Below are 27,514 nucleotides of genomic sequence, written 5' to 3' on the forward strand. Positions count from 1 at the left end.
TCCTGCTGGCCTTCATGTTGGTGAAGGCCTTCCTGCTGACCTTTCTGGTTGGGATGTTTCAATAAAAAAACTGGCAAAGCTTGGTCTGCTTTAGGCTATACGGCCTCTTTCTACCGTCACTACGAGGGCGCCACAGTGACTCAAAAGGCAGAGGTGCCAAAAGAGTCAAGAATAACAAGTCATCGGTTACCAGCATGGACGGCAGAGAGAAGGACCCGTGAGTTACCTTCTGCCCTCACGAGAAACACGTGAGTCCTGTGAATCCGAAGTAATCAAGGGAAAGATTAACAGGAAAGATGGGTTCTCAGGGTGCGGGTTCCTTCAGCCCTTTTCTTCCTCCCGTGGCCTCGAGCTGATTCTCAAGATTTAACACGTAAGGGAGAAAGTGATGAGTGAGGACCCGATGGCAGTGCCAAAGCTTCCCAGGTCACGCTCAGACCAGGCTCTCCCAGGAATGGGGAGGTGGGCAAAGGGCAAGGGGGTAGCAGCACCAAGCAGGGGCTCCGTGCGGGGATTTGAAACGTGCAGGAGCTGAGAGGCCAAGGTGCCAGACTGCCTGGTGACACGTACTGCGGCTACGAGAGTCTGCGATGCCTGCACAGTGCCTGCCAGTGAGAGCCATACACGAGACGGTGGTCCCGACCCCGCTGTGCCTAGGCAGGTGGGGCCATCTGGGGGGCGACAGACACTTGCCCCAACCCATCTCCAACATGGGACTGACCCAGCCCCCAGGACAAGCGAGGGTGGAAGAGGGAGCTCACCCGAGGAAGCGGCCGTGGGCTGGGTGGACGGGGCTGCCCAGGGACAGCAGGTGACATTGATGCCCGATCTAATAGGAAACACGATTCAATGCTCCAACTTGGGGCGAATTTGCTGAATGAGGTAGTTCCCTCCTGACCTCTGCAGGCAGGGTCGGTCTGGGAAAACAGGAGGCAGGCATTCTTCCCAAGACGCCCAGTGATGAAAAGCAGCAGAGAAGAGCCAGGATGTGGGCTCCCAGAATACGCAATGGGAAAAAACAAAGAGGGAGGGCTGCTGCAAAGGATTCTGGGTGCGGGCTGTTGAGCTGAAAGGTGCCTTCTATCCACGATTCTGATCCTGACACTTGGCTTGGAGACAGAGACCTCTCTCCCCCGCCCTTCCAAAGCCCTGGAGACAAGCGGGCTGGCTGGAGGAAGGGCCTTGGGGCTTCCAGGGGCGTGAGCGTGTGACACAGCTGGCTCTGGGTGGGGAGGGGACCTCTCTGGTGCTCAGCAGGGACCACAACGTTCCAGCCTCGGTTTGTTCTCGGAGTGGCAAGCACGGCATGGGACTTGGGGGGGCTTCAGCCTTGGAGACAAGGGCAGGGCTGTGGATCCATCTTCTCGGCCTGGGAACACTGGGGAGCTCCCCATGGGGCCATCCGGGCCGCCCTTCTGGCTTCACTGTCCCCTCTCCTCAGTGGACCAGGAGAGCGGGTGGGAGGGCAGCCCCGCTTGGGAGCAGGTCCCCCCCCGGCAGGAGTGCCACCTCCTCTGCGTGGGACCCCAGCCCCTCCTCGGCAGGACCCCCCAGGCCGTGTGTCTAGATCTCCATGTCCACGGGGCGGATGTTGCCCGTCTTGTGCTCCCTGACCCACAGCTCCCTGTCTTTGGCTGGGTCCACTTTTCGAAGCAGTTGGTCCACAGGCTCGACTGTCTGCAAGGGATGGAGAAGAGGGATATCTTCAGAGGCAGCGGCCGAGCCAGGGACATATCCTCTGAACCACGCTGCCTACACCCTCGTGCCCGTCAGAGCAGCCTCTCTAGAGGGCTGTGAGGCCCCGGGGAGGCCCGTGCGAGGGACAGATGTGGCAGGGGCTGGAAGACCCGGGGGCCTGAAGCTCTGGCCTCTGCCCTGCTTTCCCTCGTGCATGTGACCCTCCAGACGTCAGGGTGGATGAAAGGGCAGGTGGCCCAAGGGTCTGTGACCTGTTTCTCCTTCCATCAGTCTCCACATTTACCACCTGAGAACAGGTCAAATGGAACGTCGGCTTGAGAGGTTTTGAATAGTTCCAGCATCGTAAGAAATTCGCCAGGGGAGGCAAGGACATCTCCAGCTATTTTAACTATCGTGACGCATCTATGTGATGCACTCGGGATGGATTCACGTGGACATCCAGGGTAACTGACATGTCCATCCCAAGAGGTCACCCACAGGCCCGAGCCCGTGCCCACCTGCCAGACAGATTCATCTGTAGCAGCTCCTTGACCTGCCACCACGGCACAGGGCCATGGCTCTCCCCGGCCCCATGCCCCCCAGGGGCCCCGCTGGCCTCGGCCCGGGGAACTCACGCTTTGGTTGAACATGTCCGTCTCGTGCCGCAGCTGCGTGTACTGGCACAGATGCTGCCGGATCATCTCCACCCTCTCCACCTCCAGCCGTTCCAGCTCCTGCAGAGGAGGAAACCGGCAGAGACCTCTGGGGGTGTCCCTTCCACCTGGGGACCTTCCCCACCATGCGGGTCCCACACCCCCCTATACACAAAACACAGATGCTGCCTGCTTATCCCCCATCCTGCCTGACCCTCTGGGGTCTGACGAGGAACCCACCCCGTATCTGGGAGTGAAGGTGTAGCTGACGGCACAGCAGTTACTGTCTCCTGACTCTCGTTCTGCCAGGCGTGGTGGGTGCTAAGGGCTTTACGGGCACTGCTTAATTGTCCTCATCATAACTGTAAGAGGTTCTCTTCTTACCCACATTCTCCAAACAAGGGAATGAACACCTGCAGAGGTAACATCGCTTGCCCACAGCGACAGGGAATTATGGGAGCAGCGGCATTTGTACCAGGGTCTGTCGTGCCCTTAATCACGCGTCTGCACCGGTGCAGCCCCAGCCCCAGCCCCTGATGGCGTGGAGAGATGGAACACGTGCAGAAGCTTCTGCACCTCCAACTCTTGGGGCTTTGTCCCCGGGCCTCTGCTGAGCGGCCTCGTCTCCTCTGTCCACCCCAAGCGCTGAGGGGCAGGTCAAGGGAGCCAGGAGGGCCGGGAGCAGGGTGGCTACTGTCAAAGGGAAGCGCGGAGCGTTCGCCCTTTGGATCCTAGGTGGCCCCGCATCTTTGGAATTTAGGAGATCTGGCCGCTCTTCTGTGCACAACTAGGTCACTGTTCAGGTGATTAACCTGGGCGCAGGAAGTAAAGCAGGGAGTTTAATTAGGAGATTAACCAGGAGGAAAACGAGGTCACTGTGCCCGGGGGAGGCCTCTAATCTGCTCTGGTGGACTGGCACCTGGGGAAGGCGGAGGGTTAGTCTCATGCTGGACAGACAGATGGACGGCGGTGGCTTGGGGGCCGCGGGACGGTGTGGTAAGCACCTGGCATGATGCCTCCTTTCTCATCTGGCCCCACGACCCACGTGCCAACGCCGCTTCACCCCCTTCAGCGGGTGCTGACTTCACAGAAATACTCAACTGGGTTATTTTTCCTAAAGGGACCACTGTCTGCTTGGTTGACGCTGACCCCTCGGAGGATGCAGCACGAGCGCATCGTCGCCCATGTTCACACAGCTAGGAAGTACCGGGGCAGGGATCTGAGTCCACACAGGCTGGTCCGGAGTTGAGGTCTCAGTCCCAACACTAGAGCAGATCTAATGACCATCTCCACGGTCACCTCCACCCCATTGCCTGCACATCCACCACCATCCACCCAGGGATTCCTGAGCGCCCGCCCCTGCACGGACAAGCGTATGCATCTCTGGTCACTCACCAACGTGGTGGTCACCATCTCTTCAAACCACTTGGACTGGGCCTGGTTGTAGAGGTCCACACAGCGCATGAGGTCATCTCCTGGAAGGGCCAAGGCCACTGTCATACTCTGTCCTGTCCTCACCATGGCCGCCTCCTCCCACCTGCACCCCACAGCCAGGGTGATGGAGGCCACCGGAAAGTTGGGGGGGTGGAGAGGATGAACAGAGCAAGAGAAGGGGGCAGCCCAGCCTTACGAGAGGCCGGCTTCAGAGTGTCTATCTGAACTAGACTCCAGACACCAAAACTCAGGAAGGGGTTTTCTCAGTAAGAATATATATACGGTAGGGGTGGGGGGGGTACTCCTAGGACCCCCAACTCTATCATGAGCCCAAGAAATGCTTCCTCTTCTAAAGATGGGAGTTTCATTTCACATTGGAGAGTCCTGCTTGGTTGGAACATGTGACTCAAGCAACTTGCAACTAGTTAGAGTTGAAGAAGGGAAGTTTGCAAATCACGCGTGTGCGTGTGCGTGCGCATGTGTGCGTGTGCGCGCGTGTGCGTGTGCGCGCGCGCGTGTGTACATGCAGCAGCAAAGGGTGGGTGGGAAGGGAATGAGCTCTTTCTATAGTATTTTATTTCATAAGAGAGAGATCTGAAACAAACTATTTAACAAACTGCAAGTAATTGTAACATTACTAAGGTCCCAGCGTCCCAGACCCTTGCTACACAGAACACAGTTCCTGGGCCAGCAGCATCAGTACGCCCTGGGAGTTTGCTCAAAATGCAATCTCAGGATGTTTCCGAGACCTAGTGAATCAGAAACTATTTCCACAAGATCCTCAGGTGATCCCCGTGCACATCACAGTTGGAGAAGCACAGCTTGGTCTGCATGTAATTTCCTGATCATCACAGGGTGCCAGAGAGAGGAAGTCATCGTGGTCTCTGCTCATGATGGGAAAACTCATGAGTGAACCCAGAGATAATGATGAACTCTTCAAAGGGATTCCTATAATGGCATCACCTTGCTCATGTGGGTTCAGATATGAAAGTGAAAGAAAGTGGGCAGAGGTATGCCCACATGACCCAGGGCCTGGCTCAGGGCCCCCTCCCCAGTGAACCATACACCATTAGCTGGGAGCTAAGCCTTGAGTAACAGAACCCCAAATCAAGGCTCTGTTCATTTTTCCCTTGGTTCAAGGCCAAGACTGGGCCCTTGATCCCAAGAAAGACTGAACTATAGGGAAGAAAGTGGATATTTCATTGCAGATGCATTCCCACCAAGAGCTTGTGCCTGACCGTGGGCGGGGTCACCCTATAAACACCGTGTGAAACTCCCAAAGCCCTATTTGTTGATCCTGATTTTGACAACATGCTTCAGGAACTTCTGCAACATCAGGAAATAGTATAGGTGAAGGTAGGTGTGTCTCTTCTCTAGGCATCCCCAGGGTTTGAAATCAGGCCCTTTTGAACAGTACAGGTTAAGGACATGGATTCTGGAACCAGATCTGGGCTGTCACACAGCTCCACTGTTTACTAGCCGTGCAATCTCGGACAAGTTGGTTCACCCTGCCTGTGCCTCAGTTTCGTAATCTGTAAAACGGGGATAATAATGGTACCTTCATAGAGCCACAGTGAAGATTAAATAAGCACACCCCCCCCCAAAAAAAGAAAACACAAAGAACGAAATAAAAAGATAAACAACTTACGAAAAATGTTTGCAATTCAAATGACAAAAAGTTAATTTTCCTTATCAATCAATCAATAAGAACAAGACCAGCCATTTGACATAAAAATGGGGAGAGCATATGAATGAATCATAAAAAAAAAAGCCACGATGATTTATAAAAGTCTAGTTTTAAAATGCTCAACTCCTCTCAAAAAGCGTGTAAATTAAATTAGAAACAAAATACTATTTTTCACCAGATAGTTACGATGTCAACATCTGAGAGCAGTCCGTGCTGTCAAAGAGTTTAGGGCACAGGCGTTCACAGAGCTATTGGTGGGCGCCCCTCTCTGGAAAGCAACTTGGAAACATCTATCCAAATGGATACAAGCCTCTGACCCAGAAAGCCCGACCCCATCTCTACACTGTCTATACGCAGGTTCTGTTCCCCCCACCCCTGAGGTGCATTTACAGTAACAGCATCGCTGGCATCGGCAAAAACTCTGAAACAATCTAAAAGGCTTATAAAAATCAATTAGGGGAATGATGAAAGAAATCTGGATATGATCATACACCTGCACGCTATTCAACTACTTAAAAAGTACATGAATGGATGGGGAAATAAATTTACGGGTGATGGAATAGAGCTATCTCTAAGATATATCAATTAAAATATACGTTCAGAACACAGTGTCATATGATTTTATGTCTATGAATTTTTTTTTTTTTTTGGGCCGCGCTGTGCAGCACGTGGGATCTTAGTTCCCCGACCAGGGATCGAACCCGGGCCCCCTGCATTGGACGCACGGAGTCTTAATCACTGGACCGCCAGGGAAGTCCCTATAAATTTAAATATTAAAAAACATTAAAAAAAATGAAAACACTAGGATGTGTTGATGGTGATTATATCTGGGAAATAAGATTTTATAGTCTTACGTGTTGATTAAAATTTTTTGTGAAGCAGCAATATTGTCTTTGTAATATAATGTTATGTTTTAATAGTTTAATAAATTAAACTAATTTAAATGTGCCTCTCCCATCCTTGGGTTCCCTTTCCTACTCCCAACAAGTATATTGTGGCTTCCGTTTCTGCATCCAATACTTTACCACTGTGCATTAAAGACCTTTATATAAAATGCTGTATTTATATTACGCTATTTTGTTATGACATGTTTATACCGCCTTATTTCAAAATGTCACGAAGGTGGCTGTTTCATCCTGTAATGAACGAATTATACCAGGTCCACCAGAAGTTGGGGTGAAAGGGATTTAGAGACCATCTAATCCAAACCCTAGTCCCACAGCACACATTTTAATCCCAGACAGCAAAACGCATTGTCCTTGTACACCATGAAACTGGTTTTTTAGAAATATTTAACAATTTTCTTTTTTAGATTACTGTCTCTCACTGGTTTTTCTCCCCCTTCCTTGTGCATTAGCTAATTTTTACCTCTAGGTGGAAGCAGAAGCCGACTCATTGGGAAATCTCTTGTTGAAAATCTGAAATACGGTTATTTCTTTAAACAAAATGTTGACCTCTGTTCTGGGGCAGAAGCCCATCATCAGAGGCGAACCTTTGGAGTATCACTCCCCGGGGAGGTGGGACAGCTTGGGTGGGTGTGGTTTGCACTCCCCCTAGGAGCTCCACGCAGCGACAGGACCCCTGAATTCCGGGTGCCTGGAAGAGTCTGTCCACCTCCTGGCCAGAGATCCAGGGCTTGGACCAGAAGGAGCCCTCTGGCCCAAAGGGAGGGTGTGGGGAGCCCTGTCCCCTGCCACGGCCTGGACACAGCCGGGTCTGCTCCCCGCTCCACAGTCCCCCCGCCACCCCAGCCTGTGGGATGCACGTTCACGGGCACGCCATCTCTCAGCCCCTCCTGTGTTTCTGTGACCAGGTGAGGATGGACGGGGGCAGCGGGCGACGGTGCCTCACTCACCAGCCTGTGTGGACTTCCTCCGTGCCTTCTTGATGTCCTCCTCCGTCTTGTTGCTCAGCTTTATCTCCAGCTGCTGGGTCTTCATCTCCAGGTCTCTCTGCCGCTCCGTGAGGGCTTTCCGGGCCTGGGGTCCAAGGACGTGAAGCTGTTCATGGGCTCAGAGCCAGGAAGGGCCTATGGGGCACACGGGGCCTGGCTTCCCCTTTTCTAGGTAAGAGTCCTTTCTTTTCCCTGTTTTTGTGGACGAGGCCACAGTGGCTCCGACAGGCTAAGCAGCTAGACCAGCATCATCCAGCCAGTTGGGGACCACGTGGGGGCTGCAAAGCATCCTCTCATCCCCATCTCTTGGCCTAGAGCAAGCCCCTCAGAGCGTGTTTTCACTGGAGCATGCACACGTCCTGGGGACCCAAGCGGTCCTAAAATCACAGCTTCTCCGGGGTGGCAGGGACCACAAAGGCCGACATCACTTCCCAGCAGTGCTTAGCAGCTGGGAGCGCCAGGCTCCCCATTCTGGGGCAGGATGGGCCCTTTGGTGGCAGCTGGTGGGGATTCCGTCAGGAGGGAATCTGCCAGGTGAGACCCAGGCAAAGGGGCCCCATGTGGACCGACAGCACATCCAGGCTCCGAGACCCACAGAAGCAGGGTGTACCTTGTCTCATGTGCCGGATGGAGGCCCCCATGCCCTCCACGGCAGGTGCAGCCACGCCCACTCCCACTCAGAATCTGAGCACCGGGGGGAAGCGGCCCACCTACCCTTTGGCTGGGGGAGGGGGATTTCATACTCCCCACCCCTCCAGATCCTGTCACAGGGGGACAAACCTCTGCCTCGGCACACGGAGCCCCTGCTGGTTCCCAGCCCCCTCCCCTCCAGCAGGACCCTCCCACCCTGGCACCCTGGGCCTCACCTTCTCCACCGCGGCATAGCGGCTGGCGAGCTGCTTGCGGAGGTCTGCAATGTGGTGGTCACACTTCTTCATGTCCTTCTTGAAGTTCTCGCGGAAGTTCATGAGGGGCTTCTCCACCTCACTGTGAAGCTGTCGATGGGGGAGACACACTCAGGACCCCGGGGCAGCAGCTGCAAGTGGAGGGAGGGGGCGCTGCCCCCGACCCTGCAGGCGAGGATGGGGGGCCTTCCCACCGGAAGGTCAGAGACAAGTGGCTGCTGATCTGGTAGCGGTCGAGGAAGTCACGTCAGCTGGCCACGTCCCAGCGTTCACACCAATGGACGGGTTAGCACCTGGAGCCTTCGAGTCCCTTGTGGGCACCCCCTTCCTGTGCTAAGTCCCCAGAGCTTCCTCTAGGGCTTTGCTCAGGTGTCCGGCTCCCTTTCTTTCCAACCCGGGAGCTTTCTCGGGGCAGAACCCAAGCCACCATCTCTGTGTCCCCAAGCACTTAACACAGGGACTGCTGCATGGGCGACATTTAATCAGGTGATCTCGGGGCAGCTCTACTTATTGGACAGCTACTACGTGCCACGTGCTGAGACCGCAGAGGATCTGCTCACGGTCTGGATGTCGAGGAGGTCTTGTTAGGAGCTCAGGGCCACCCCCCCCCCCCTTCCTGAACTGTGCCTGCTGGTCTCTGCATGGAGGCTGGCGCAACCCCACCACACCAGAATGAACTGGCCTCGCACCCCCAGGGACAGAGAAGGGTCCTTTATGCTCTGAGAGGTGCTGGGTGAGGATGGTTTTCAAGCTTTTCCCTTCTCTTTCATTCCTTCCCTCTCTCCCACTCCACTCTCTTTGCAAGGAGAACTTTTACTTAAAACTTTTGCGGGGGGGCTGTGAACATGAGACGTATCTGATAAGAAAACAGATAAATGTGGACCTGCTGTGGTCAAAGTCACAGCCTAGAGCCCCCCCGACTCAGCCTCTCAGAGCCCCACCCATTGGCCCCCTTGGGCCCCCTCAATCTGCCTTCCAGGGTCCCTCAGCCTCCATCCGCCCCTCTGGGAAGCAGAGCTGAACTTCCCTGGATGGACGACATCCCACCTCGGGGGTTCTGTGATCGCTCTCCTCCTCCCCTTCACCAGGCCCCTTCTTCCTACATTATCTTTTCCTCAGAGACCTCAAGGACAGACGTGTTCCTGGTCCTAAAGCACCGATTACACATCACTGTGAGCTCTAGGAGGGTGGGGGCCACGCCGGCTTGGTCACTGCTGTGTCCGCAGCCTCCGGCCGGAGCTGGTGCACAGTGGGTGACCCTTCTCTACTTAGATCTTCAGGGCCCAATGCCCCGGGTGACAAGACGATGCTTTGTTGGTGGACAACCTTCAAAGACTAACAGAGAGCGGGCTGCACAAACGCCCTTCTCTTCCTCCTGTTGGTTGTAACGTCCGCTATCATTTTTTTGAGCCCTTGGAAGCTTCCTTGCACAGGAAAACATCCCCATCTGGTGGCAGTTTGTAAGATGCCACGAACTTGAGCGCTGCTGAGAACAAGAAAACACCTTCCCCACACAGGTTAGGCTTTGAGGGAGGAGGGGGAGGGGCTGCATCACTGGCTGCCCTGGGAACCGGCTCCTGCCGGGGGCTCTACATGGGTTAACTCAGCCTGTTGACCCAGTAACTCCGCGGTCTCTTTCTGAGGGATTTCCAGACTTCATGTACCCAGGAGTGACCTCGCAGAGGTTTATCAATACTCAGGAGTCCTGGGCGCTGGCCCCAGATTCTGTGGTCTGGAGAAGGGTCCAGGATCCTGCCAACACACCCAAGCTCTCCCCCAATTCCAAATGACATTCTGGAAACATCGTGCTACTGGCTGTCAGAAGCATTCAACCCCATGGATTGCAGACCCATGGATTCTCCCTCTGTATTTTAAGCACTTTGAAAATAAGGCTAATTTTTTCTTTAAGAAAGTTGGCTGGGTGTTTTTTTATACTCATTCTTAACGTTTAAGCATCTCTGGCGAACCAGGAGGCAGAAGCCCTCCCCGGAAGCTTGTCCGCATGAACTTGAGCTGGCCTGGCTTGGATGCCACAGGCTATTGAAGCCGTTTGGTTTGCCTTTCAGAATTCCTGTCTCCTCCTTTCGTGTCACTCATCAGAAGAGAGTAAGGGAAAACTCAAGTTGGCAGGAATTTCAGAGACCACAGGGAGACCTCGGAGACACTGTGGGTTTGGGGCCAGACCACCACAATAAAGTGAAGACTGCAATAAATAGAGTCACATGGATGTTTTTGGTTTCCCAGTGCACATAAAAGTGATGTGTACGCTATACTGTAGTCTGCTAAGTGTGTAATAGCTTTATGTCTTAAAAATGCACATACCGGGTCTTCCCCGGTGGCGCAGTGGTTAAGAATTCGCCTGCCAATGCAGGGGACACAGGTTCGAGCCCTGGTCTGGGAAGATCCCACATGCCACGGATCAACTAAGCCCGTGTGCTACAACTACTGAGCCTGCACTCTAGAGCCCACGAGCCACAAGTACTGAGCCCCCGTGCCACAACTACTGAAGCCTGTGTGCCTAGAGCCCGTGCTCCGCAACAAGAGAATCCACCACGATGAGAAGCCCACACACTGCAACAAAGAGTAGCCCCCCTTCGCTGCAACTAGAGAAAGCCCACGCACGGCAACGAAGACCCAACGCAGCCATAAATAAATAAATAAATTTGTTTTCAAAAATGCACATACCTTAATTTTTAAAATACTTATTGCTAAAAAAATGCTAACCATCACCTGACAACGCAGGGTCGCCGCACACCTTCAATTTGTTAAAACAAAACAAAACAAACTACACACACACTAAAGCAAAGTGCTATATTAAACAAGGTATGCCTGTATCTAGTCCAGTGGGTTACTAAGAGTTGTGAAATCATTTTAGTGGGTCAGGACCTGCTTTTAGATGAGCATAGCCCAGACACGAAAATATCAGCGTGCATTTTAGGCAGAAGGATAAGTAGTTTCACAAACAGCTGTTTTAGCCACGTACACGTGTATCTGTATGCGGATATCTGGAGGTGGATACCTGTGTGCTCCAGGTGGCCATGGAAAATGTATAACGGTGGGTCACAGTCAAGTAAGGTTCAAGTCACTGATCTGGTCCAACCTCTTCATTTCACACATGAAAAAAATGGAAGCTCAGAGATGCTAAGTGACTTGCCCAAGGTCATAAAGCTTGTTAGTGATGGCACTGACATAAAAGTCATGTCTCCTGAGGCTCACTGTGCCCCCCAAAATCTTCTGGCTGAATGCATGGCCTCGACTGCAGGATTAGATTTTCTCCCATCAGAAGGAATTTTTCTGTTCTCCCTTCTTCACCCAGAAGCGAGTATAACTTCCTTCATATATAGCAATTTTATTTCTCTAACAGCCTGTTGCTATGAACAATGGCTCGAGCTAGGAGACCAGAAAAGCCTAAACGATTCCTGAAATGAAACTGCGTTTCTTAAAGAGCTCTCGCCCCCGACACAGAACATGCGGGGTGGAATTTTTCAACGAGCCTTTTGGAGCAGACGGTAGAATGGATTTCGTACATATGGAGCCGTATTATCCAGGGCGGACAGATACTCTTTGGAGCCTTTTCAAGGAATTGTCACACAACCACTGGGCTGCCACCATGACTGCCCGAGGGCACCGACACCGCCCGATGGGCTGGAGGCAGCAGACATTCTTAGAGAAACATCTATGTGTGAATTTTGTGTGAACCTTCTTCAGAAGCCTCCCGTCAGCTACCTGAAGTCAGCCCTGAATTAAAACATCCCGGCATTTGGAGGGCCGGACTGCACTGCCCTGGACAGTCCTTAAGAGAGGGCAGAGTGCTCTTCAGAACAGGGTTCTGTGTTTTAAATGCCACTGGTCCGCCCGGAGAAAAGGTCTGGGGGTCAAAGCTGCAATTCACTCAGTCCTCTCCTCTGCTTCCTCAGCAGCTGAGCCCACTTGGCTGTGTGACCACTGGCTGCGATTTAACCCCTCTGTTCCTTCTCATTTGTGAAACGGAGATGCTGTCTTGAACAGTAGCTGATAAAATTGAGGGGGATGAATTATATCCTACACCTAACACTTACATCACCGTGATACTGTGATATAATAACCAATATATATTTTGCTTTTTGTCCCCAGCTCCTGGCTGGAGCTCCTAGAGCCTTTGCAATTTCCTAAACAACAAAGGTCCCAGGAGCATCCTTTGGTCTAATATTTGGTCTCTGACCCACTGTTCCTGATACCAAGCTCCATCCCTTGGAATTTCCTGGGTGATAGGAGGGTCTTTTGTTCGAATGAGGTGCCTCTGCCTGGGCTCCTGGACGGGGGCTGGTCACCACAAAGACCAAGCCATGATTAGAAGCTTGTAACTTTCAGCCCCCTCCCCATCACTTGGTGAGGGGGAGAGGAGAGGGGCCGGAGATTGAGTTAATAATTGATTCTGCCTATGTGATGAAACCTCTATAACAATCTGTCAATCTCAGGGCCCAGAGAGCTTCTGGACTGGTGAACACACTCAGACGTGAACACACATCTCTAGCCTTTATCCTATCCTTTAATATATAATAAACTGGTAAACCTAATAAGTGTTCCCCTGAGTTTCGTGAGCTCTTCTAGCAAATAATCAAACCTGAGGAGGGGGTCACGGGAACCCCTGATTTGTAGCCAAGTGGGACAGAAGTTGTGGGTAACCTGGGGACCCACTTCTTATGATAGCCATCTGAAGTAGGGTTGGTCCTGTAGCACTGAGTCCTTAACGTGCAGGATCCTATGCTGACCCTGGGGGAGTTAGTGTCAGAACTGAATTAAATTGTAGGACCCCCAGCTAGGGTCAGGGAATTGGTTGGCGTGGGGAAAACCCACCCAGTTTGGTGACCAGACGTACTGCTGTGAGCAGCAGTAGTAAAAGGAAAGATTAGAGGAAAACACTGCACGGGGGGGAGTGCTCTGTCACCCGCTGGGCACCTTACGAACGATCGAGAATCAGACGGCCTGCTGATGGAGAGTAAATGCCACCAGGATTCCTGGGGCTGCGGCAGGCGACCCTTCAGAAGCTCGCAGACCCGGCTCCCAGTCCCATCACAGTGGCAGCCTCTGCATGCATCTCACAGTCAACGGAAGTTTCCACCACCGCAGAAGCTGGAGCCGCTGGGGGCTAGGAGGGAGAAGGGAGACCTAAAGGGAACACTACCGTGATCTACAGCTTAAAAACAACTCCCTGCTTTGTACGCAAGGCTCAAAAGAGACCCATTCACGGAGCTCCCTTCTCTCCCAGTACTTGAGAGGCAAGTTCCTTGCCAAGTGTCGGTGTCTGAGGTTAGTGTGCCACTGCTGGCCCAGGAATTCTCACTCACATCTGGGTGTCAACTCAGTCTTGGGGCTCCAGCATCCTTCAGGAGCAGGGAGCTGGTAACACACTGTTTTTCCTCCCAGCCCAGCTCTTTATAAAGCTCCTTCACACATCTCAGCCGTACGAGTCACTCATCCTGCTCTCGGCGTGCGGAGAACCATCACGGGGTGGGGTGGAGACCTGGATACAAAGTCAGTTTCCTGGCTTCCAATAGCGCACTAAGCCCAGAAATGCAACTGTTGTGGAAGAAGCGCTAGAAAAGACATAGGACCTGGGAGCACTGAGTGCGGAAGTCGCGGGAAGGGGCAGCCATCTTTGTGGGATGCCACGTTCAAGTGGCATCCTCCTCCTTTACACCCTGATGTTAAGGGAGGTAGTGTACACCCTGCTGTTAAAATGTGGGCTCAGGGGCTTCCCTGGTGGTGCAGTGGTTGAGAGTCTGCCTGCCGATGCAAGGGACACGGGTTCGTGCCCCGGTCCGGGAAGATCCCACATGCCGCGGAGCGGCTGGGCCCGTGAGCCCTGGCCGCTGAGCCTGTGCGTCCGGAGCCTGTGCTCCACAACGGGAGAGGCCACAGCAGTGAGAGGCCCACGTACCAAAAAAAAAAAAAAAATGTGGGTTCAGAGGGTTTAAGTGCTTTGTCCCAGTGTCCTCTTGGGCTGGTGACTGTGGGAGGGCAGAAGAAAGAGCGTAGACCCAGTAGGCAAAGGTCACCAGGAATGATGCCCCTCTCCAGGGGCTCTCGTCCTTTAGAAGGCAAGCATCCTAGTGGGCGGCCCCATCAGTCACGCACACTTTAGTGTGAATTTCCCCCTTAGACTCTTGGTTTATTTTCCACCTGGAAAGCAGCTAAGAGCCTGAGAGGGAATTTGGAGACAGGAGACAGGGAGTGGGGAAGAGAGGGTTGTTTGGAAACACGGAGAAATCTTGGCAGAAAGTAGGCCTCAAAAGACTAGGGGGTCGAGAGGAGATCGTCATAACTTCAGAAAATATTTATTGACATCTACTATGTACCAGGCACCACTCTGAGTCCTGAAGACAGAGTGAGTAGGAGAGAAACATCACTGTCCGAGGGCACGATGCTAGAGTCTTTTGGACCAATGGAAAGAAGGGTCAGCTATCTAGTCTGACATTGTGTAACAAAAGACACAACAAAACAAAAAAATTCTCCCTTCGAAATAGTCTAGTCTCTCCCGACACTAAGAAGAGATAGAAAATGCCAATGCATTCCTTTGAAAGCCAAGCAACACAAAAGTGCAGTTTCATCACTCAGGGGCTCACCCGAGAAACTGAGGGGCATCTACCCTCACCTCGCAGAGGTGTGCTGGGGTTACTCGCACTGGCTCATCAGAGCCCAGCGTTAAATTTGGAGGAATTTTGTGAGTTCGTTGTTAAAGACAGCCAGTATTAAAAATTAAATGACCTAAACTTAAAATTAACAAACTGTATTAAAAACAAATGTAATACATATCCTCATACCCTCCTAACTCCATCTGACTCTTATCCACGCTCTATGATTACTGATGCTATTTTGTTGGTACAGGGGAAGCACAGTCTAATGGTAGCATCTCTTCCCGACTCGAGGTTTACACCATGGAAACTGTGCAACACCACACCCTGGAGGGACCGTCGTTAGACGTTCAGCAGCACATCGGTGCGTAGGACCAACCCAGGGAGGGCTTACCTTGGCGGAGAACTTGAGGTGAACTTCGGCCTCGTCGGCAAGGCTCTTCTTCACCTGCGCCCACGCTTCTCCCAGGGAGCTGCAACACCAAGGAGTCGATGAGGCTCGGGGAGGCCACACCGACCTCAGGTCAGAGGCCACGGCCCTCCCTGAGACAGGATGGTGGGTCTTGACCCCGAGTCCCGGGGGAGCGTACGACACAAGAGACCGTGGACTTCGATGAGGCAGAGGCCAGGCACAAAAGAAACCTGAGCGCCACGCCTCGACCTATGTGAGCAGAGGAGCCCTCCCGAACCAAGCTGAGAGAATAGACGGCAGCAGACAGTCGAGTGCCTGGGGAAATACCCAGAAGCCCAGAGGACTGGGGAGGTGTGAGAGGGAGCTGGGGTACAGTGCCGTGAGGACCCTACTACCTGGCCCATTACTGTCTCCGGCCTTCCTGTCGCTCCTCCCTGGTTTGCTGTTGAGGGTTGGAAACGCCCGCTGGCAAGCCAAGGAAGGAGAACGGATGCCTTTTCAGGGAGAAGCCCTTCTCAAACAGAAGGCACCACGCAGCCCTGCTTGCGGGCGAACCTCCAGCGGCCTGACTTCCAAGGAGGGCAAAGATGGACCACCCGGGTCTAGGAGCCTCTTAGGGATGCCCACACAGCAGAGGAGGCTCGCCATTACCATCCTCAGGAGCACGGCCCCCCGCTAGTACCTATTCTGGACTGTGAACCGCGGTGCTGCCCACAGCCGACCAGAGAGGGGCAACGTCCTCTAAGCTAAGTAACTCTTCCACTGGTAGGAGATGTTCCAAGTAGAAGGAATCTCCTAAGCCCCCCAGACTCTTGAACGCAGCCCCCGCGCTCCCGTCTCCCTGATTGGGAACTCTTGAACCTCGATGACCTTCAAAACGACACTCCTGCACGTCTGCTCGAGACCTCTCCACCCAGCTGGTAAACCCGGGCTGAATAGTCCGTTGACTTAATTTCATCAAAAAGCCACTTCCCCCAGAGAATTCATTACACTTGAGGGGCAAAAAGCTGATTCAAAGACAGCAGGCTGCGAGGCTTCTGGGTTTTGAGCCGAGCGGCCAGCAGCTGAGAATTACCCAACAGGACAGAACAGAACCGATCTCTGTGGTCAGAGTCCGGGCCTGTGTGGTCGTGGTGCTGGCTCAGGCCGGGGCGGCTGCATATGGGAAATGACTGATGGATTTTATCTTGGCAGCAAAGAAAGGTCCCCTCAGGTGATCCCAGCTGGGGGGCCCCACCCGAGAAGAGATGGAGTGAGAATCGGAGGGATCCAAGCTGCTGGCATTTGTCTTGGCCTGAAGGGCCTGGGCTCCCGGGAGCTGGGCTGGGCCCACACTGGGTGGCCTGGCTCCTTACCTGACTGGGCGGACAGGTAGGGGGTCCAGGGTGGGGGGAGGAGGGAGTGGAAGCGGTCACGATAGTCATACAGATACGGGATCGGAACAGCAGGTCCAGAAAGAGACTCGCCCAGATGCAGGCGATGCGCTTGCAGCAAAGGTGCCAAGTGTCTCAATGCAGAACAGACAAGCCTTTCAAGAAATGGCCCAGAGACAACTGTACATCCACAGGGAAGAAAGGAATCCCGCCCCTGACCTATGCCACACACAAAGATGATCTCAAGATGGATCACACAGCTACAGGGAAAGCCAACAAGCTTACGGAAGCAGTCCCAGGAGGAGGGGGAGTTTGACGAAAGGGGGCTGCAGGGGGCTTCTCCCCGCAGCTGAGCTATCGCCAGCCGGCAGGAGGTATACACGAGAGCCCAGAAGCCCTGGTGGTGCCGAGAGACTGTAAGTCTGCTGTCAGCAGAGCACGTGGTCAGTAACTGGCCCAGGGACAGTGACAGTGGCCTGAGACTGTCATCTGAGGGTCATCGGGAGGAAAGGGCGAAAGCACAGCTTCACGCTCAGGACAATGTCCTCGGCCCCGCCTCCAGGCTGGGCCCTCGTTAGCAGGAGGACGTCCCTCCACACACCCAGCTGGGCCTGTCTGGGCTGGTCCAGCCCCGAGCAGGCCTCTCGCCTCCCAATACTCCAGCCGCCTTGGAGACACGTCACAAGCTAGAAAAAAAGGCCATTTAGAAATTCTCTCACTGAAGAGAGATTCTTTTTCATCTGATAAGAGGTTAATGAAAAAACAAAACAAAACCCCAAACCCGAGATATCATTTCTCACGCGGTTCCAGCTGACCGTCTGAGCCGAATCTAAACACACGTTACTGTCACAACTACCACAGGAGCGCAGAACTGGAGGCAGGACGAATCACCTGATGCATCTGTGGCATCTAATGTGGACACAGCACAACTCAAGTCTCCCCGTCCGCACCTTCCTAGGCTGCCCCACATTTCTAGGCTCCGGCGTCGCGCTTGGAAAGTTTCAGGTGGACGGGCTGGCGTGCAAAGCTGTGTGTGAATGCAAAACAGTGTAGCTGCAGGTTGTGAGTAGGGGCGGGTCCAGGCGCCTCCGGAAGGAGCGTGTGTCTGGGGGTGGTGCGTGCTCGCAGGGGAGATGGGGGGTATGTGTTCCTGGCTGTGTTGCACGTGAGCAGCGCCGATGCTGGAACGTGAGCGTGTGGCGGGCTGCCCCGAGTTTGGGGGCGCACGTGTGTACGGCATGATGGCGAGGGCCGACTCCTGGCTCGTGCAGCCGGGAGCATATGCTGTGCGTGTTGGCCGGACGGAGTGTCCCTGGCAGCAGCTCAGGCTGAGGAGGTGGAAGCCTCTTCCAGAGCAGCTCTGCATTGCAGGGCATGGGGGTACTTAGGAAAGCCCCCTGCCCAGGCTGGAGGGGAGACTCCCCGACAAGCTCCCTTCCTGCCCTGTCTCAGGCCCGGTGCAGGGAGTAGGAGGAAGCCGGAGGCAACTTCATTTATGTCCCTGGAAGAGACACTGGCCGCGCAGGACCACCCAGTGGCCTGCTGGGTCAATGAAAACCATTCAGAGGCGGCCTCTTGGCTAGACAGCGAGCCCACACAGAGGCCCTAATCAAAGCCACATTTGGTTGGCAAAGCCCCATCGCCTGAAGGATTCAAGCCATGCAGGCAGATTTGGCCTTGTTCAACATCACAGCTCTCTGACGACCACAGCCATCCCACGACAGAATGTCTTCCATCCCCGGGGGCTCACTTCCCCGTGTAGGAGGGATTCGAACAGAGGCTGCACTGGAGGGAGGTCGGATTAGAGAGAGGACCTCGGGGGACCTTTCAACTCTAACCTCCTGAGACTCTGTATTTGTTTCAGTATTGAGGTGAGATTCACATAACACAAGATTAACCACTTTAAAGAGGATAAGCATTTACTACATTTGCCATCTTGTGCAACCATCACCTCTAGTTTCAAAACATTTTTATCACCCTGTGATGGACTGAATGTGTTCCCCAAATTCAGACGTTGCAGCTCTAACCCACAGTGTGGCTGTTATCTGGAAATGGGGTCTCTAAGGAAGTAATTAGGGTTAAATGAGGTCATACGGGTGGGGAAGAAGTGACACCAGAGAGCTCTTTGTCTCTCCTCACCGAGGAAAAGCCACCTGCAACGCAGAGGGAGCTCTCACGGGACACCAACCCTGCCAGCACCTTGACCTTGGACTCCCCAACCTCCAGAACCGTGATTAATTACATTTCTGTTGCTTAAGCCGCCCAGTCTGTGGTATTCTGTTACAGCAGCCCAAGCAGATGAACACATACCCCAGAAGGAAACCTCGTACCCATTAAACAGTTACCAGTCCCCTTTTCTCCCAGCCCCTGGCAATCACCCATCTTCATTCTGTCTCTGTGGATTTGTCTATTCTGAACATTTCATATAAATGGATCACACAGTATGCAACCTTTGTGTCTTGCTTCTCTCACTTAACATAATGTTTTCGAGGTTCGTCCACATAGTAATGTGGATCAGTACTTCATTCCTTTTTATGGCTGAATAATATTCCAGCATATACCCGTATATCCACCGTGGACAGACCACAATGTGTTTATGCATTCGTCCTTTGATGGACATTTGGGTTGTTTCCACCTTTTGGCTATAGTGAACTGTGCTGCTACGAACATGCGTGTACATGTATTTGAATATCTGCTTTTAATTCTTTTGGATATAAACCGAGGAGTGGAATTGCTGGATCGTAAGGTAACCCCATGTTTAGTTTTCTGAGGCACTGCCAAACTGTTTTCCACAGCGGCTGCGTCATTTTGCATTCCCACCAACAGGTTGAAACTCTCTGCTAACAGGTGGAGCGGAGAAGGCTACAGTCTTTCCCCAACTAGGGATCTTTCTGTGGCTGGGAGGGTGGGGCTGAGCCTCTCCCAGCCCGGGTCCCACCCAAGGAGGTCTGGACTGTCACAGCAGGAGGGCGAGGGGAGCCTGGGCCTCAGGCCCACAGGAGAGAATTCTAAACAAGGGGGCTGGGTGTGGAATCCTGTCACACCTAGTTTCCTACCAGCCTGCTCTCAGCGAAAGGGGAGCAGGGGTTGGCATCTGGAGGCTGGTTCCCAGCTACCAGGTGACAGGGCAGAGGGGGTCCTGACATACTCCAGCATCTGGCAGGAGGCCCTTGGCCGCTAGACAGTAGATAATACGCAAGTACCAACCCTGAGGGTGAATGCCCACACCTGGAGTCACGGCTGGCCAGCTGGAGCCATGAATGCCCACTTTGAACCATGAATGTTCCCCTTGAACCATGAATGCCCACCTTGAACCATGGGCACTCCCCTTCAGCCAGGTCTATGGAGACCTCCCCATCCCTATGGGACCATAGCAACGATCAGTGATCAGTGAAAAGGGACCCCCACCGAGTGTCCCCTCTCCTTCCCCACCCCCATCACGGTCCTCCCTACTCACCCCTCCTCCTGGGCAGCCAAGGAGTTCTGAGACAGCTTAGCTAAGTTCTTTGCATATTCTTCTTCAATCTTTATCCTGCAAAGGGAGAAAATCCAACATGTCGGCTCCCCAGCACTAGACTGTGGGTCTGACCTGCAGCCCTGCTACTTATTAACGAACGTGTAAATGAACCCGCCAGACCATAAGCTCTGCGAGTACGTGGCTCTTGTCTGTCCACCTGACACACGGTAGGTGCTTAATCAATACACGTTGAATGAATAAATGAACGAAATTGTCTGAACCTCATCTGCGAAGTGAGGCATAGGCACCGGTGTCCTAGGCTGTGCGGAGAAGAGTGGTCATTTGCACAGTGCCTAGCACAGGGCTGGACACACAGCAAACACTTAAACGAAGAAATGTAACTCATGATGGACCACGGCTGCCCCCTCTCCCAGCCCCAGAGCTCTGGGCTGAGAGCCTGCAAGGTGGCGTCGGCCCCTCCGAAGCAGGAACAGAACCCCTCTCTACGTTCTCCCAGACACCAGGGCCCCCAACTTCCAAGCCTGCAGGGTGCAGACATTTCCATGGAAACCAGCAGTGGCCAGCTCTGCGGTGGATTCCACTTCCCCAGAGAGGGAAGTTGCCTTGGATTTTGCTTCCGGCAGGCAGGCCCTTGACACACTTTCAAGGCAGCTCTCCGGGGAGCGTTCAGTATTATCTGGCACAACCGTGTAAAATGTGTTGTCATGGTATTAGTCACTGCCTAAGTGGTCCCCTGAGGAGCTGTGCTTGTGACGACCAGAGCTGGCCAGAGGGCTGGGGCCTCAGAGAGGCCCCTGGTCCATCACTGGGCAAATGAATAAAACCCCAGAGCTGTGCCCAGGGCTGCAGCATTTGCTTCCAGGCTGATCAGGAGCTGAAGGGGGGCCTGACAGAGTCCCAGGGCAGTGTTCTGAGTCATGATCACTTCCTGCTTCGGTGCTGAGAGGCTCAGTCTCGCTCCTCCTCTCACTACCAGCTCCACCGTCTCCACATACTCTCAAGCCTGCCTCCATCACTTCCTCTCCATCCACTCAGCCTTTAGTCCCTCCCCTCCCTAGGAGGACATGGACGGCCAGCCTCCAGCCAGGAGTTCTCTGGAGAAAGCAGATCTCACCATGTCACGCTCTCAGCTTCAAACCTCCAAAGGCTCATCAATGCCCACCGCACACACCGGGCACGAGGCCCGTCCCCTCCAGAGCCGGCATCACTCCCCTAAGCTGTGGCCACGTGGTTTACCGGATGTCTGCCATGCCCCCACCCCCACCCCACTCCCTAGCCCCGGCCCAGCTCTCACCTCTGCACCTCAGCTCCCACCCCTCCCGGCTCTGAAAGGTCCCCCTCTACAAGACCCCAGGTGGACTGAGAAAAGTCACAGGAGTCCACCTGTCCCAGGGAAGACCAGTGTTCTCATGTGGAAGGTTCCAGTTATTTGTTGACACGACCTCTTTACTAAAGTGTAAACCCTAAGCTAGGGTTTTCTAGCCGTTTTCCTCTTGGCCTGTTTCCTACTGTTGTTTTCTCACACCTGAGCTACAGAATCTCTCAAGCTCCTCCCGGTTTAATGGGTCATAAAATAAAGATCTGATTATACCAACAGAAAATAGGCCTCCTAAGGGAAACAGATACCTTAAAATGCCAGAGAATTGTTACTGGATTATTGTTGCTATAATTAAAAGAGAAACATTTAAAAAATATATTGCCATTTACTATCAATATTTCCAGTGTGCCTTGGGAACTCCAGACGGCACACATGTGGAACGGGGGGGTATGTGCACCTGTGTGAGTGTGCAGGTGTGTGGGTATGTGCTTTACACGGTCTCAGAACCTGGAGAGACTGAGGAGGGGGGAGATGAAGAAGGAACTTCTCTCTCTGTAGCTCTCCCCACTTCCATTAGGCTGAATGTATTGTTTCATCTACGGGCAGGCAAACCACTATTATAATCCCTGCACTTACCGTAATGACCTTATCTGACTCTCCCAGTAGGCTGAGCTCCCTGAAAGCAGGAAGGGGAGGGTGGGGGTTTCTGGATGCCCAGGCCTGGGACATGGCTTTGGCTCAAAGATGAATTGAAAAGGTAACAGTCTCCTTTTTTGTTACGTTAAGGAATGCCTCTTCAAATGAGGGCAGCGCATGCGTAGATAAGCAAAGGGGGCCAAGCAGTCTGCGTGGGGAGACATTAGGGAGCAGTGGGGACTGTGGCAAACTGGAAACACACACTCCCTGTACAGGGGCGGCTGCTCTTCAGCTCCAGCCAATTGTTGCATGAGGGATGCAAAGCCATGGAGCCAGACTTTCTTCTTTCCCCAGAGATGCCAGATATGCAGACTTTAACGTAACATCCACCAATTTTTTTTGCTGTTGTTGGTTCATATCTTTAAAAACATCACACAGGCCAAAGCAACACATCTGCTGGCCAGACGTGTCCCAAGGGCCATAAGCCTGTGACTCCCGTCTTGCGCTCCCCTTAGCGCTAACCAAGCCCAGTGCTGGTGTGCAGTGCTCACCCTGGCTGCTCACTCCCTCGGGCTCAGGGACCGAGGTGGGTGCTGTCACCAGTCCTCAGAGCTGGGAGGGCCCAGGCCTCACCTTTCCCGGATGAACTCTGACATTTCCTTCTGCATCTGTTTGCCCTTCAGCTGTTTCTGAAGCAGCAGTTCAAACCCAGCCATGGTTCCGTTGCCTTGGGGGTCCTTCTTATCAGCCTAGGAAGGAAAGAGAAGCAGCAGCGTTTAGGTGACATCAGCGTCTGGAGCCAGAAGGAATGGAGCGCAGGGAAGACAGACCCCAGAAGGGACCCCGATGTGCCTGGTAACCCTGTCCTCAGCCCCAGAGGCAGGACAAGGGCAGGAGTATTGGCTGCCCCAGCTCGCGCCTCTCCCGGCGCTCCTGTCCCCACGTGCTCTCTGATGCTTAAGCCCTGATCGCTGCCGCCACCCCATGTGCGTGCCCCTCAACCCCACAACCTGGGAAAGAAGAGGAGGAAGGGTATGTGGCCAAGAGCACAGGCACCAGGCATTTGTTGGGGCTGGCTAGACCCTCTGCGGAGTCTTGGCATCTTGACTAAGCTGGGAGACAGTGTGTAACCTCAGGCGCAGGTACCCCCAGCCCTGAGCCATGCCATCCTCTCTTACACTGGCTGGGCAGTGGCATCCTCCAACGCACATGCATAAAAGATCGTAGTGACTTCTGCGGAGAAGCTGGATTGAAGGGCAGCCGCAGTGGGAAAGGGCCCGCTTCCAGGCTTGACATCCCAGCCGGGGAATCCCAAGCAAGTTCCCTCACTTTAAATCTGAGCTGCTCCTTCCATGAAACTGGGGAAATAATGGCAACCACCTGACGCGGTCATCTCAGGACAAATGACACATGGAAACAGCTTAGCCTAGTGTTCGGCAAATACCAAGTCTTCGGTGGATGGTATTTAAATTAGTTACTTTAAAGAAACGTCAGGACTCGGGGAAGATGGCCAAGTCATTGAAATGGGAATTTAGTACCCAATTCTTTTTGCAAGCAAAGATTAACAGTTCAAAATTAAATGCTTTTCGTTTTGTTTCGCCTGACCCTCCTCAAAGACGCCTGAATCTCTCTCTCCTGCTCTCCCCCGGCCCTCCCTGCCTCCCTGGTACCCCGAGCATGGCCTTCCCTGCCAGACAGGCATCCAGCATCTGTTCCCACAGCTACGGCTGCAGATCAACCCTCAGAGCCTTCCTGGACCCTGGCGGGCGCCACTCCTAGAGCTGTCCCCCCTCCAAGGCAGCCTTTCCCACCAGGGATCCAGAGTCAAATGCTTTGATACTTCAAGGCAGGAGTTGGAAACAGGTCAAAATAGGGCTTCCCTGGTGGCGCAGTGGTTAAGAATCCGCCTGCCAATGCAGGGGACACGGGTTCGAGCCCTGGTCCAGGAAGATCCCACATGCCGCAGAGCAACTAAGCCCGTGTGCCGCAACTACTGAGCCTGCGCTCTAGAGCCCGTGAGCCACAATTACTGAGCCCGCGTGCTACAACTACTGAAGCCTGTGTACCTAGAGCCCCCCGTGCTCCGCAACAAGGGAAGCCACCGCAATGAGAAGCCCGCGCACCGCAACGAAGACCCAATGCAGCCAAAAATAAATTAATTTAAAAAACAACAAAAGAACAACAACAAAAAAATAGGTCCTTTGCCACCACAAAGAGGAGCATCAGTGAGAACCCTGTCCCAGGATCTGGAAAGACCTGGGCTCTCTCTCAGCTCAGCCACTGGGCACAGCGGTCAGGTCCTTCCAATTCTAAGCGTGTCTCCCACCACTCACCCTAAAATAAGAATGGATTGCACCTCTAACATCCCGTTAGAGCAGCTGTTTTACGAGAGGGGAAAGGAAAAGGGCTGGTGACGCCTGGAGAATGCCACTTACCTCCCCACTCCCTCCCAGTGCAGGATCCCTTCCTCAGCTGCCCTGACCCAGGGTCCTCTGAGTCACACTGTAATACCTCTCTTGACGGGGAGATCATCACCACACGGGGCACACCATGTCACAAGGGGGCTGCTCTGGCCATTGAAAAGTGACTCCAAGTACATTTAAGACGTGTGCCCTCCATTGTATGAATGCTACATCTTGATGAAAAAGCCAAAGAAAAATTATTTGAAATACTGAGCCCCAATCTGCCTCCCCGAGAGGATGTATGTGCTGAGTGATTTGCCCACACTGGGAAAACCAGCCCGAGGAAGTGGGCTTTAATAACCGTGTGAGCAGAAAAATTTCTGTGAGGGGAAAAGGCCTTGATGGTCCGAGAGATAAAACCCTGGGGTAAGTATCAGAGTCCCAGGAGGGCTTGAATCAAGATGGGACCTGGGTGATGCTGACCGGCAGCAGGATGACCCACTCCCCCGGCTCCCTACCATCCCCCACCATCCGCCACCCGCTGACCTCCGGCTCCCAGGGTGCCCATTCCCGGCACTTGAGCTGGTCTCCCCCGCATGCTGTTTCCTGCTCCCCTCTTTATGGATGACGTCTCTCCTGCACCCACCCCCCTTAAGGATGATGTCTCCAACCTAGCTCTTCCCCTCCATCTCCACAGCTGCCACCATCTTTCCTGGCCTCCCACAGGTTCACGGGCACGTCTGCCTGTTTACAGCCCTCCTTGCACGACACAGGCACATCAGATCACATCTGATTCCTGCTTAAACCCTCCACCACCTTCCCGCTGCAAACAGAATAAAACCCAGCATCCTTATGGAGGCTGCGAGGTCTCGTACCCTCGGATTCCCTGCTCACCCTCACCCCTGGGCTCACCCCCGCCCCCGAGGTGTGCCTGCCGCCAAAGCCAGAGCGCTTTCTACAATATTTGCTGCCTCTGCACATATCTCGGAAGATCTGGAAGAAACACAGCAACAGGAATCTTTGGCTACCTTCTGAAGGGCAAGAGATCTGGTAGAAAGACAACAGCATTTTTGTCTAGTACTTGGTTAGCAAATCTAAAAAAGGATAGATAATCCATTCTGACTGGTGGTTAAAAAAAAAGTTTTGATTTTTTTAAATTTCTCGTTCCTTGGGGCCTTTGCCGAAGTTTACTTTTTTTAGGTGTACAATTCACTGGTTTTTAATATATACACAGGTCGTACAACGATCACCACTGTCTGATTCCAGAATGGGGTGATTTCATTTTAAAAGCCATTGTGAATTTTAAAATGAAAATGTCCAGGAGTACGCCCAGAGTTTCTGAGTAGGACTCTGAATCTGTCAAAAGATATTTAATTTTGGAGAACTTCACACAAAATTTACCATCTTAACCATTTTTAAGTGCACAGTGCAGTGGCATTAAGGACATGTGCACTGTTGTGCAAACATCACCACCATCCCCCTCCAGAACTTTCTCATCTTGCAAAACTGAAACTCCGTACCCATGGAGCAATACGCAAAAGCCTGGAACCACAGAATTATTCGAACTGGAGTCCCCTACAGGTTGTGCCTAACCTCCTTGTGACTTTGATGGAAACAGGGAGGCTGCCCAGGAGGAGAAACACTGTCCAGGATCACCTACAAGAGTGACAGAGCAGGAGCTTCCCTGGTGGCGCAGTGGTTGAGAGTCCGCCTGCTGATGCAGGGGACACAGGTTCGTGCCCCGGTCCGGGAAGATCCCACATGCCGCGGAGCGGCTGGGCCCGTGAGCCATGGCTGCTGAGCCTGCGCGTCTGGAGCCTGTGCTCCGCAACGGGAGAGGCCACAACAGTGAGAGGACCGTGTACCGCACAGAAAAAAAATAAAAAATAAAAAGAGTGACAGAGCAGGTCTGAAGCCCAGGTTGGAGCCGATTCTGGTCTCCTGCTACCACTGAGCGGCAAGGGGACCCTCCAGCTTACCTGCATTCTGCCTGGAGTTTCCATATTGCCCTGTGGACTTTCTGAGATTTATGGAATGATCGAGACTCCAAGTGGGACTTACGTTTCCAGCCTCCAGTGCTCAATTGACTGCCAGCCCGTTGGGTTTCACCCGGAGAGGCCGCTCTGCTTTGAGCTCAAGCCACCGCCCCCCTCCCAGGTGTCCACTCCTGGTCCCCGGGGCCGCAGTGCGGGGACGCCGAGGCACCACTTACCCAGAAATAGTCACAGTAGCTCCATTCGGTTGGTTTGAGCAGCTGCTGCTCCGGCATCGTGTCTGGGTGAGGAAATGTCACGCAGTTTATCTGGAGGACACAGAACAGGGAAGAACACGGCTTGGCTGGAGGGTTGGGAGAAGCTGGAGGGGCTTGGGTCCTAGGACATGGCACTGAAGAGGTCCCCCTACAGGGCTAGCTTGACAGAGAACATGCGCTGGGGTCCTGGGATGCTCTGGCAGTCGGCCTTTCAAATGAGGGGCAACCGGCACTCACCCCCACCCCAGAGGGACTGAAATCAGTCCAAACTGTCTAGAGAGCAGTGCAACAGAAGTTAGCAACACTGCAAATGTCCACAGCCTTCCACCCAGAGGCTGCACTTGTAAGATTCTATCCTACAGATACCTACACACGGGTGCAGTGACATACGCACACGGTTTTCACCACGGCTCGGTTTGCAGTAGCAAAAGGCTGGAACGCAACTCCACGGTCTGTCAGCAGGGGAATGGTTAAAAAGTATGAGACAGTCCTGTATGGGCATCATATCCATGGTGAAAGACATGGCAAGAACGTTCTTCTGTACTGATAAGGAAGGAGTGGCAGGATACAGTGTTAAGTGGGTGGGTGGCGGGAGAAATGGTAGACTAGTATTTACTGTTTGCTATCTTAGTGTAAAAAAATATTTTTAAATTTAAAAAAAAAAAAAAGGAGGGGACTCCCCTGGTGGTGCAGTGGTTAAGAATCCACCTGCCAATGCAGGGGACACGAGTTTGAGCCCTGGTCTGGGAAGATCCCACATGCCTCGGAGCAACGAAGCCC

At 53.3% G+C, this 27,514-nt stretch overlaps 1 protein-coding gene across 11 annotated transcripts in view; it reads right to left on the bottom strand.

Moving 5' to 3' along the window:
• Positions 1-950: 950 nt before the first annotated feature.
• The window catches only part of GAS7 (growth arrest specific 7), a 194,442-nt gene continuing 167,878 nt past the window's right edge, over positions 951-27,514 (bottom strand). For 9 of the 11 annotated variants that reach the window (XR_003438035.1, XR_003438036.1, XR_003438040.1 and 6 more), the window contains 9 exons: positions 26,696-26,785; positions 22,715-22,830; positions 20,107-20,181; positions 15,259-15,337; positions 8,212-8,340; positions 7,307-7,430; positions 3,726-3,805; positions 2,313-3,526; positions 1,652-1,677 (listed from right to left, as the gene is read on the bottom strand). Coding sequence is in view for 2 of the 11 variants with exons in the window: in XM_027131059.1 (XP_026986860.1) it covers positions 1,564-1,677; positions 2,313-2,411; positions 3,726-3,805; positions 7,307-7,430; positions 8,212-8,340; positions 15,259-15,337; positions 20,107-20,181; positions 22,715-22,830; positions 26,696-26,785 (906 nt within the window). In the remaining 9 variants the exon portion in view is untranslated. Of the gene's footprint in view, positions 1,678-2,312; positions 3,527-3,725; positions 3,806-7,306; positions 7,431-8,211; positions 8,341-15,258; positions 15,338-20,106; positions 20,182-22,714; positions 22,831-26,695; positions 26,786-27,514 lie in introns of all 11 variants that reach the window. The other 2 variants (XM_027131059.1, XM_027131060.1) reach the window with 1 other exon arrangement.

The sequence above is a fragment of the Aethalodelphis obliquidens genome, unplaced genomic scaffold (genome assembly GCF_003676395.1).
Source record: "Aethalodelphis obliquidens isolate GAN/ISIS:26980383/991018 unplaced genomic scaffold, ASM367639v1 scaffold38, whole genome shotgun sequence".
In the NCBI taxonomy this organism is placed as follows: Eukaryota; Metazoa; Chordata; class Mammalia; order Artiodactyla; family Delphinidae; genus Aethalodelphis; species Aethalodelphis obliquidens.